This window comes from Talpa europaea (genome assembly GCF_964194135.1).
Source record: "Talpa europaea genome assembly, chromosome: 8".
NCBI lineage: Eukaryota > Metazoa > Chordata > Mammalia > Eulipotyphla > Talpidae > Talpa > Talpa europaea.
Window position 1 is genome coordinate 23,292,154 of NC_140075.1, and position 12,268 is coordinate 23,304,421.

The window sequence follows — 12,268 nt, forward strand, 5'->3', positions numbered from 1 at the left end:
AAAATCAGTATCTCAAGGCCCACTGGGCTTTTTTGAAGCTCTTGTAAGTTATTTTAAAGTATGTATTGTTGTTTTTAGCAGGTTTCTTAATATGGTTAGCAAACCAACTCTCCTGTGAGAACTGGGATTCTCTCATATTTCTGGTAGTGATTTGACTCCTTTGAGAAAAGGGGAGAGTACAGACTTGAAAGTAATTGGAAAGGAAAGAACATGAATAAAGGTGATGGTAGAGAATCCCTGTATCAGGCTTAGGAGTACTAACCATGGACTCAGAATCCCCAGGGGGTTTTGATGTCTAGGGCACTGATACTATCAACAAAAGGAATGTTGTGTCTAAAAAGGCAAAATTGCTTGTATCCTTTTTAATGTATTATATAAAATTTACCTGCCCTGCTTGTTCATTAAGTATTGTTAGCTGATGAGTTAGAAATTAGAGACTGGCATCCTTTTTTGATAGGATGTTCCTGTTCTCAACTGACATGCATGCCTGCAAATGAGAGACAGCATCAGTTACCATCCATGATTACAGGAGTGATGGTAGATATGTGCTTAGTGATGAAGTGTGTGCTTAGGATTGGCTTGGATGGGCTTGTTTGGAGAAACATTCCTTCTGTGTGTTAGGCTAGGTTAGTAATCCTGCAGTATAGATAATTCCCAGATCTTGGGGACTTGAAAAAATAGATTTACTTCTTGACCATGCTGCATGCGCATTGATATTTAGCACATTAGGATTGCTTGGGGACCAGGACTGACAGAATTCCACCATCTGGAACATTGCTGGTAATGATAGGTCACAGAGCGCAGAAGGATCTTGAACCCTTAAATTCGCTAGCCTACAAGTAAAAAACATTACTTTCATTCACCTTTTACATTTCATTTCTCAGAACTAGTTACTGGACCCAGTCCAGTCACAAGGGAGCCGGAAAGTTCAAGTCTTTATTTGTCCATAATTAAGGAGAAGTGGGGCTGAAATATTTGACAGAAAGGCCTGCCAGGCCCCAAACTAGAAACCTCAGGAAATGCTGCTGCCTACATATGGTTGTAGGCCCCTGGGGCTGCTCATTTACTACTTTTTCTGTTTTTCATTTAGAGTCTTGTGTTAAGTCTAAGAGAAAAGTAAGCTAGAAGGTCGCCAGTAATATCCTTAACCAGGTCAGGGTAGGCCCTTGTTAGAAAATTCTGCAGGGGAAGGAGAGGAATCAAAACAGGGAAGGGAAGAGCACAAGAGACTATGGTGATGGTTCACGGGTGAATCGGTGATAGGAATTTTATGGGAACTACACTTGAAATCAAACATTGTACAAAAATGAACAATGAGTTTAAAAAAAAAGGTATATCTATTTTTAAGAAAATAAGGGTCAAATTAAATAAGAATGTAAATGGTTATGTACATGTAGAAGGTTGAACCTCTTAAGGAATGATAGTTACTGCTCTTAGGGCTACTGAATGTGGAACAAATTTACTTCCTTAATATTTCAAATTACCCTGAAAAACTTTAACGTCAAGACTGATCTTTTTACATTTGGGGGATTGTTTTAACTATTATTGTTTGTAACATCTGAGCAATTCAGGAATATTCAGGGAAAGTGTAAGGTTGCCTCCCCTTATGTCCCTCTGATCTGAGGTATGCAGTCCTGAACAATGCACACAGTGGTGATGGTAGAATAAATACTACTTAGCCACCATTTTGTTTATTGGATATTTGTAGTCTGCTGGGCATTGCACTAAACCTTTTGTGAATTGTGTCATTTAACCCAGAAAACAGCCATAGGTGCTGTTATCCCTGTTCACTGATGATAAAAGTTTTATGTTGCTAATAGAATAGCCAGGATTCCAGTCCGGGCAATTTCATTCCACACCTTACACTCCCGGCCACTGGCCACAATTTTATTCTGGTTTGGGTCCTAGCAAGCTTTGTCTTTTTTTCTTTAGCTTGATGTAGTTTTAGAGACAAATCTGGCAACCATCCGGGTTCTGGAAGCAATACAGAAGAAGCTTTCTCGTTTGTCTGCTGAGGAACAAGCCAAATTTCGTTTGGACAACACCCTTGGGGGCACGTCAGAAGTCATCCATCGAAAAGCACTCCAGAGGATATATGCCGACAAAGCCGCAGACATCATTGATGGGCTGAGGAAGAATCCCTCCATCGCTGTGCCGATCGTCCTCAAAAGGTACCTGAGTGAATGTGCCCTTTCTGCTTTGGTGTGCTTCAAGGCAAATTCCATGTCCCGGTGAAGAAGGCCCTCGCTTCAATCTAGTTATCCAGGAGAATTCTTTCTCCCCAGTCATGATTGATGGACACCGGGTGTGATATGGGATGGTGGTGTTCCTTGATGGCGTCCAGTGTCACCAGCAGTATAGAATGAGCAGAAAGTCCATGCTGGAGTGCTCTGTGTGTGTGTTTTTTTTTTGAAGTCTATTTATTTATGCATACAAGAACTGGGGTACAGGCCAGAGGTGCAGGGGGTGAGAGGAGTCACCAGAGACAGAGTGGGGAGCAGAACAGGCGGATCCACTGAAATACACTGCTGAGGGGAGCAGCGGGCGAGACAGGAGAGGTCTGCTGCGCCGTGTGGGTAACTCCCTGGCCGGCTGGGGATCGAACTCATTCTACAGAGACTGTGGATTGCTTCATAGTGCGGTGCTTAACCCCTTGTGCCACCAGGGAGGCCCAGATAATGCTGGTTTTGATTTTACTCTCCTCTTCTACAGCATGGGCCATTCATTTATTTTCACTAGAACTTTCCAGACTGCCCAAAGGAACATTACTGTAAAAGTGTTCTGCTTTTTTACATTAGCATAGTAAATGTTCTTAGAAGTCCTTACAGCAAAGAGACATACTTAACTTTGTTTTAGCTGGCCAAGGAAGAGAACCCCTTTTCCAGGGGTGAAATACTGTTTGAGAAATAACTATTCTAGGTAAGATACCTAACTTTTGGACAAATTACTTTCCTAAAATAAACCCTGAATGAATAATTTCCTAATGTAACGGGGTTCAAAATTGGCTTGAAAACATCTCTCCCAAGTTGCCAATAATTTTTTTTTTTAAATTTATTTATTCTAGAAAACGTAAATAAGGGACCAGGAAAAAGAATAACTATAAGAAAGAAAATATCAAAATCAACAAACAACTATGAACCAGAGACACTCTATGGGGGGTGGGAGGGGCAGGGAAAGGGGGGATTGGGGTCAAAATAAGGGTTGTAATTGTATGGGGAATATAAAAATAAAATTTAAATAAAATAAAACAATGAACCGGAAAAATAAATAAATATTTATTTATTTATGCATACAAGAGCTGGGGTACAGACCAGAGGTGTGGGGAGGGGGGTGAGAGGATTCACCAGAGACAGAGCGGGGAACAGAACAGGCAGATTGACCGAAGTACACTGCTGCGGGGAGCAGCGGGCAAGTCAGGAGAGGTCTGCTGTGCCATGTGGGTAGCTCCCTGGCTGGGGATTGAACTCGTGCTGCAGAGGCTACAGATAGCTTCATAGGTTGTGTCTTAACCCCCTTGCGCCACCAGGGAGGCCCAAGTTGCCAATAATTTTTTTTGACAGACATATATTCTGACTTTTGAAGTAAAGTACTCCTGACATATTTCTCACTTATAAACCCTTTTGAGAGTAGGTGCTATTTTCCTTGTTTTACTGATAAAGAAACAGTGTTATGTAGCTAGAGAGCAGAGCCAGGATTCCAATACAAAGGAGTGTGACTCCTCATCTTATAATTTCCATTTCTTGTTTCTACCCTCGCTGCAACCCACTAGGTTGAAGATGAAAGAGGAAGAATGGCGAGAAGCTCAGAGAGGCTTTAACAAGGTGTGGAGAGAACAAAATGAAAAATACTACTTGAAGTCTCTGGACCACCAAGGCATAAACTTTAAGCAGAACGACACCAAGGTCCTGAGGTCTAAGAGCTTACTCAATGAGATTGAGAGTATATATGATGAGGTGAGCTGGAGAAGATTCATAGGTTTGATTGCTTACAGGTTTGAAATTTTACCTTTGTTAAACTAAAGTGAGACTCTCTACGACCTGTTGATTCTTGTTTCATAATGCTCATGGGTTTCTATTCCTGATTCTACCATTTAAGTTTAAGCTTTACCTTTATACCCAGGGCTGTTTATACTGGTTTCCCAAATTACTATCCTGGTTTCAGTTTACACCACTCTTCCACTTTTCTCCTTATCAGTTTCCCTTCAATAGTACCTTGTATTCATTCATACAAACTGTCAGTTTCCCAAAAATTAGACGCTTTTCACTGATTCCCAGACTTCTCCGATCCTTGTTTATTTATATTTATCAGGATCATATATCATACAGGGATCTAAGATACAGAGATGAGTAAGAAATTAATCTTGCTTTCTGTGAACTCATAGTCTTAGGGGATGGACAGAAACAGAAATACAATGTGGTTGAGAATTCCTGGAAGAGATAGATCCTGAATTTTAAAAGTGTGTCATTATAAAAATGTCAAGTACACATGTAAAGGGACTAAGAATAATAAAATGAGCTCTTACGTAAACTTACATAATTATCTCTATTTTGCCACCTTTGTTACACCTGTGACCTTCCATGCTCTCACCCCAGAAATAGATGAAAGTAAATCCTGGACTTCGTACTGTGCCCTCTAGAAATGCTCACTCAGAATGTTAGAAGATGGTCCCATTTCTGTCCCATTCGTCCCCCTCTAAGTCTTGAAAGTCTAGTCGGTGCCAGTATTTTGGTATTAAACCAAATCTCCCACTTCACTCTTATTTCTGGAAGAGCACAACAACTTGTTAAGTCGGGTCCTAAGTTTGGGACTGGAAAAAATCTAGCCACTGTGGTTAATAATGGAATGTGTTATTGGTGTGATCTTGTAGGTCTGCTTGTTGTAGTAGATGTGTCACATGATATTTGTGTGTCTCCTATCAGAGGCAAGAGCAGGCTACCGAGGAGAATGCTGGTGTACCCGTTGGCCCACATCTCTCACTTGCCTATGAAGACAAACAGATCCTGGAAGATGCTGCTGCCCTGATTATCCACCATGTGAAGAGGCAGACGGGCATTCAGAAAGAGGACAAGTATAAAATCAAGCAAATCATGCATCATTTCATTCCAGATCTGCTCTTTGCTCAGAGAGGTGATCTCTCAGATGTGGAGGAAGAGGAAGAAGAAGAGATGGATGTGGATGAAGCCACAGGGGCAGCTAAGAAGCACAATGGTGTTGGGGGCAGTCCCCCTAAGTCCAAGCTACTGTTTAGTAACACAGCAGCTCAGAAGTTGAGAGGGATGGATGACGTATACAACCTCTTCTATGTCAATAACAACTGGTACATTTTCATGCGACTGCACCAGATTCTCTGCTTGAGGCTGCTGCGAATTTGTTCTCAAGCTGAACGGCAAATTGAAGAGGAAAACCGAGAGAGAGAGTGGGAACGGGAAGTGCTGGGCATAAAGCGAGACAAGAGTGACAGCCCTGCCATCCAGCTGCGTCTCAAGGAACCTAGTGAGAGTCTACATTGTGGGGCACCAGGGTGTGTGGGCGGGGCCTAGGACTGAGTTAGCCTCTGACCCGCTTGCTTTTATTTAGAGCGCAAGCAGGCCTGGCAGTTCCAAATGGGTTCCTGAGCCTAGATTTAAAATGCACTGGCTGTGTTAGAACCTATTTACCTAGCAGCCGCAGGTGCTGCTTGTTATTTTGTGAAGTTGTGAGAATTAGAGAAAACGCACACAGCGTGCGGTCCAGTGAGTGGTGCTGTAGACTTGGAGAGGAGGGAGCTGGGCTGGGTGTGTCTGCCACATCACCTCTCCAGCGGCAGGTCACTGGGTTTATTGCAGTGTTTCATGTCTGTTCCTCTCCATGAAAGAACATAAATTTCCAGTTGTTTGTACCCATGACAGATGTGAATTTTCTAAGATATGTTTGGGTGGGGCTTCTCTTTAGCTGGCGGGGTTCATGGCTTATGTCTAATAAACAAATCGTTTATGGAAAGGAGATGCGCTTTCGGGAGGTGGTGTGAGACAGCAGCGACAGGAGGAACAGGAATGAAGATAGAGACTCAGGAAAAGGGAAATAGTGTTAAGAAAGCCTCTTGCACAGGCTTCCTAGTTCACAGTTCACTTCCTAAATTAGGTACTTAAGCTGTGAGCAAAATGTCTTCTGTGCTCTTGAGGAAATAGCCAGTCTGTGGAGTGAATTACCTTTTTTTTTTTTTTTTTTTTTTTCATTTCTTAACTGGCTAATGTCGAAGCCATGTGTGCACCTCGACTTCTTTCCGAGGAGCTAATAAAACTGGACATTAATTCTGAGAGCCTTTACCTAGGTTGAGAGAGACAGCTTTTTGGGACTTTGGTGTGGTGATTCCACCTGTTTGGGCAGAACTGAGAGAAAATGGCTTAATCCAGGCTCGGGCACTGACTCATCCTGGGTTGAGGCTGGCATAGTTTGGCCTTGAGTGATCATGCCAAGCCTTACGCCGATGGTCTCTCTTATGGACAAGTCTGTGGCTTTATACTCATAGCTTTATCCTGGCACGAAAGCAGTTCCCACAGCAACAGCATAGCCCATGACTGCTGGGAGGCTGAACAAGGTGACACTCTCTGAGCAAACTCAGCCAGTTGCTTCTTTTAAACAGTCATCAGTCCCGTTTTGCCTGTTACTAATGAGTCCATCAGACTTTGGGTAAGTGGTTATGGACTCGGCATTTGCTTTCAGCCTTTCCCCCCAAGTATAGATTTTACTGACAATTAGTAGATGACAAAGAGTACCTTTTTTAAATTATAGTCAACTTTTTTTAGAAGTGCAACATCTGTACAGAGAATTATACTAATCCAGGTTGTAGGTAGCTTCATTGATAGCACACCCGTGACCCGATCTGTTTCTGATCAAGAAACAACACGTAACCAGTACTCCAGTGCTCCCCTCCTGCACTGCTTGGCTTTTGGACGTGAGGTTAGGTTTGCCTGTTTTGATCTTTATGTAAATGGCCTTATTTTAGCAAGGCAGAGTTCTTTTGCCTTTCTTTGACTACTCCCTGCTACCGCTGGTACAATTTTTAGCTGGTGGTTGAAGTGATTCATGTGCAGCAAATACAGGTCACTTAGTGCAATTTGTGAAGTACAATGTTAGGAATCCATTTTTTAAAGAACGGACTTTGACAAATGTAGATTATTTCATTATTCATAGAGGATTTGACTTGCGCTCCTATTTTCTGTTCCCGAGAGATTTCCCAGTGCTAGTGGATGACTACTTGCCTTTTTTCATCTATTGTTTATGCTTCACTGAAAGAGCTTTATGAGCAAGTGACCATGTGAGGAGAGCAAGTTTCTCTCTCAGCAAGCAATCAACTTTTTAAAAAAATTTTTCTAAGGATTTATTTATTTATGCATACAAGAACTGGGGTACAGGCCAGAGGTGTGGGGTGGGGGGAGAGGATTCACTAGAGACAGAGCGGGGAACAGAACAGGCAGACTGACTGAAATACACTACTGAGGGGAGCAGCAAGGAGACAGGAGAGGTCTGTTGTGTCATGTGGATAGCTCCGTGGCTGGGGATTGAACTTGTGCTGCAGAGGCTGCGGATAGCTTCATAGGTTGCATCTTAACTAACCCCTTGCGCCACCAGGGAGGCCCAAGCAATCAACTTTTTGAGGAAACTTCTTCCCCAGGATATTTTGCTTTCCTAGTATGGAGAGCCCAGTCATGCTCTAAATAAGTGCCTTTGTGTTGTGGTCAGTGTTGGAGCTCTGGGAAAGTTGCAGAGTCACTCTCTTCTGCTGGACAGCAGGGGCGAGTGCAGCCACCTGTCAGAGTTTGTCTCTGTCTGCAGCAGAGTGAGTGATAAGTCTTGAATACCTAAAATTTGTTCTTTCAGATGTCTTTAGGCTAGCTGTGGGGGTCTGTTCCCTCCCGATCCTTTCTTAGCAGGGTGAGGCCTGACCTGTTTTGTCTCTCCTACAGTGGATGTTGATGTAGAAGACTATTACCCAGCTTTTCTGGACATGGTGCGGAGCCTGTTGGATGGCAACATAGACTCATCACAATATGAAGATTCTCTGAGAGAGATGTTCACCATTCATGCCTACATTGCCTTCACCATGGACAAACTTATCCAGAGCATTGTCAGACAGGTGAGAATGTTGCCAGAGGCAAGAGTTGGTGAGGGGTCAAGTCCTTACCGAAAGATGGTTGGGCAAAGAGAAGATAGCAAGATATCTGTTGGAAAAAGAAGGGCAGTTTTCTGGCCTCCCCTGGTGGCGCAGGTGGTTGAGCGCTGTACTGTGAAGCAGTCCGCAGCCTCTGCAGCGCTGGTTCGATCCTGGCCAGCTGGCGAGGGTCCCGTATGGTGGGGCTGACCTCTCCTGTTGCACCCACTGCTCCCCTCAGCAGTGTATTTCGTCAGTCTGCCTGTTCTGTTCCCTGCTCTGTCTCTGGTGAATCCTCTCACTCTCCTGCGCATCTAGCCTGTACCCCAGTTCTTGTATAAAAATAAATCTTAAAAAAAAAAAAAAGCGGGGCAGTTTTCTCATATAACGATGTTTATAAGCATACGGTTCTGTGGAGAAGGGTGTAGGTTCACAGGATGTTGGATTTATCCTGTTAACAGAGTGGGAGTTGTTTCAGGCACATAATTGACTCCTTTGCTTTCTCAGCATGCCCTCAGTAGTGGCACCTACATGAGCGCTGAGGCTTTGCCCCTTGCTGGATGCCTATAGAGCAAGCAGTGGTCTTAACGGCCAAGCTGCCTGCTTTCCTGTCCTGACGGCCTTGTTTTTATTATGTGCTGGGGGTGACCTTTCAGCAGGTAGCATGTTCCTCTCCTTCAGGTATGCTTATTCCATGTCCTTTCCTTATTTACTCTCTGAGGTTCTGTGTGCAGGAAGGGTTTTGTATAATGCCTTTTACCATATTTTGCCTACCTCATAGCTGAGGTTTCCCCTAAGTGGAATTTGTGGTTGACGTTGTGGTTATTCCTGTGGCAGCCTGGGAACGAGTATGTTGTTTTCCACAATGATGATCGTACAGCAGACGGCATGTATTCTCATTTCCACTCCTTTGCACTGAGTTCTGAACCTTCCAAGGAGTTCAGAGTCTGTTATGGGTAAAAAAAAAAGAAAAAGAAAAGAAAATTCATTTCCAGAGTCTACGTTGACATTATAGAAAGACTTGTTGCTAAGAACCTTCTTGGAGTTAAATATGGAATCCTTTGCAAAGTGCCCGTACTTTTGCCTTCACTTTAAAAGAATGTATGACTCTGCACTGCTCCCGCAGTGTATCAGAGTCAGACTCAGTTCACATAACCGAGTCTTGGCATCTACACAAATAGGCAGTTTTTTTCCCTGAAAGTTGAAAAAGTTATTAAGTCTTCCCTAATGGAGATCTGTATGTGACTAACAGAAATTATTATATGAATACAGCTAGCTATCATGATCATCTTTGAGAGACTAAATCCTCTTACGGTACCCTAAACTTATATAAAGACTTCAGTTACCATGTGCTTACGTTTCTTCTTACAGGTGTGCTGTTTGCTACACTGAAGGCTTTCATACTCTCAGCACAACTTTAAAAAGCCAGTGAAACAAACTTATCAGCCTGAAGTTGGTTTTTAAAACGAGATTAGTCCATTTACCAAAAACGCCTAGTTATGATTTTGAGTCAGTAATATATAATGTTCTTTTTATGGAATTATGTTTTATCCAGAAACCCAAATCCAGTGTTTTAAAAACATGTTTGTGTTTTTCATCTTAACTCCTCAGAGGCATTTCTTCTCATTCTCCTTATCTCTCTTGATCTTCCAGAGTTTGTTGCTTACTTGAGGAAGAACATAGATGCAAGGTCAACCGTATGTTTTCCAGGCCTTTTCCAGATTTAAGAGGGATTTATCTCAAGAATTGAGTAGAATCCAGATAGTACAGAACTCAAAACACTGGCAGACTGTGCAGGGACTAGACTGGGAAGGTTTTTGTCCTCACTTGCATGCCTTTCATCTGGACATCTCCATTCTCCTCCTCCTCTCTGCAGATGGACAGTCAGCATGTAGTTATGGCTTCTCCAGTCCCTTGAGCTCTTGCTTGCCATGGCAGTGCCTTGACTCCTGCATTTTTTGACCTTTTTCTCCAGATGTCTGATAGGCACACTGACTTGCCACTTGAAATTAGCAGGAGAGAATCTGACTGGCTTAGCCTGGGGGTGGAGTTGCCTAGTTGTCCTTGGGCTTATAATGCTACCCTTTACAAAGACTCTAGGAGGGGTCAGGTATGCAAGAAGAGGGTGTGAGTGGGGAGGCATCTACTTCAAGAAAGTAAAAAACAGAAGTATCTGTAGGGTAGAGACCTACTTTAGGTAAATGTTTTACACTTTGTCTCTCTTAAACACTTTTATCTTAGGTTTTTCCCTGTATTACCAAATCATCATAAGTATTTTAATTGTCACATAGAATTCATTGTTTGGACTAATTGTAATCTATTTAACCATGTCTAGTTGTTCACCTTCTGCCCCTCAAATCATTCACCCTTCTGACCTCACATGGTCCGCATATATCCATAAATACACATACTTGTCATTTAAGACTTTCTTAAATGTTAAAAATAAGTAGTTGTCATAGTTACTAGCACTTCAAAAAGAATGTATCTTCCTAAAAATAGAAAGCCTTGGTGGTTATGAGAATTTGAAAGTAAAATAGACAAATTGATGTTACAATTAATGTTTTCCTTTATTTTGTATCTGTTGCTCACTGTCTTTGATACTTTAATGGGTTAAAGCTTCACTTACAGGGGTTTTCATTCACAGTAGAAATATCCTCTTACCTATGAGAATGGGAGCTCCGAAAGGTTCAACTTGCTAGTCATCAGGTAGTTTAATAAGATAGTCGCAGAAGTTACCAGCAGTCAGTTGTGATTGACCTGCGTTGGAAATGAGTAATTAACATTACATATATTTTAAGTCGTGTGCTTTCTGTGGAAAAATGGGTGGCATGTCAGAAAGAGTATCGACCTAGCAGTCTGGCAACTTGAATATTAGCCCCAACTGCTTCTTCAACTGAGTGTCCTTCGCCAATTAATTCAGTAACAATTTCTTAAATACCTAATGGGTTTGAGATGTGGTACTAGGACTAGAAATATAGGCATTGATCTGGCTTTCATGGTCCTCAGAGGCCCTTCTCTCTTTGGCACATAGTGAGTTTTCTCATCTAACTTGCAAATGTGTCGTTTATAAGTAGGCACCCCTGTCCAGCCTGTCTTCTAGAGTAGTTGTGTGGGCCAAGTGAGAATGTGTGAAAGCCAATTGTAGATAGCAAAGATGTGCCATAAAAGTAAGAAACCATGTACATTTTTTTTCATGTGGAAAATTTTTTAAGTTCCTTAGGACTTGGAGGAAACAGCACCTGAGTTGCTTAACCTTCTAAATGGATGGGAGAGTTTTACTCATGAATCAGTAATGCGGTTGAAGATTTTAGCTTGGTTATTCTCCAAGAAAATTATATAGTGTTTTTGAGTAATATTCTAAAGTTAACAATCCAAAGAAACTTCTTTGAATTGAGTGACTAGAAATATCAAAGGAAGGTTGACTTTATGACAGAGACATATTTTCTTGGTTTCCTGACTACTTGTCTTTGTTTGATTCCAGCTGCAGCACATCGTGAGTGATGAGATCTGTGTGCAGGTGACTGACCTTTACCTCGCAGAAAACAATAACGGGGCTACTGGAGGCCAGCTGAACACGCAGACTGCAAGGAGTCTCCTGGAGTCTACATATCAGCGGAAGGCAGAACAACTCATGTCGGATGAGAATTGCTTTAAGGTAATTTAAGTAGTAAATATAAGTAGTAGACTACTACTACTCGTGTAGTCTAGGACACGCTGGTGACAGTGTGAGTTGTTAGGTCTGTCTCCATCAGAAGTCAAAGCCGAAGTGATTCCACTCTGGACCTCTTCAGTGTCCATATGAGCTCCTTGGAAATACAAAAAAAAAAATTGGAAAAATGGAAGTCAGGTCTTTCATGGACAGTGTATTTTGTTACTTCTTGCCTTTAAAAAATTAGTTGTTATATATGATTTTTATAGTTTTGTATTGTTTCTATCTGAAGAGTTTGAAAATGTTCTCTAATTTCTATTGCTTAATTAGCAAGATTACTGGGTCTTCATCTTTTTAATCACTATTTGATGTTTCGTTTTCTACAGAATTAGGCCTTATATTGTTGGACATTTAGGTTATTCCCAGTTTTTCAGCATTATAATAGCTAATTAGGAAAGCAGATAGCTGGAAACAACTTAGATGTCCAA

General features: G+C 42.0%; 1 protein-coding gene across 2 annotated transcripts in view; it reads left to right on the forward strand.

Moving 5' to 3' along the window:
• SIN3A (SIN3 transcription regulator family member A) overlaps positions 1–12,268 on the forward strand; it is a gene marked incomplete at both ends in the record, with an annotated part of 40,639 nt that overhangs the window by 19,986 nt on the left and 8,385 nt on the right. For both annotated transcript variants that reach the window (XM_084239457.1, XM_084239458.1), the window contains 5 exons: positions 1,933–2,171; positions 3,770–3,953; positions 4,920–5,493; positions 7,947–8,116; positions 11,613–11,786. In XM_084239457.1, the coding sequence (XP_084095583.1) occupies positions 1,933–2,171; positions 3,770–3,953; positions 4,920–5,493; positions 7,947–8,116; positions 11,613–11,786 (1,341 nt within the window). The remainder of the gene's footprint in view (positions 1–1,932; positions 2,172–3,769; positions 3,954–4,919; positions 5,494–7,946; positions 8,117–11,612; positions 11,787–12,268) is intronic.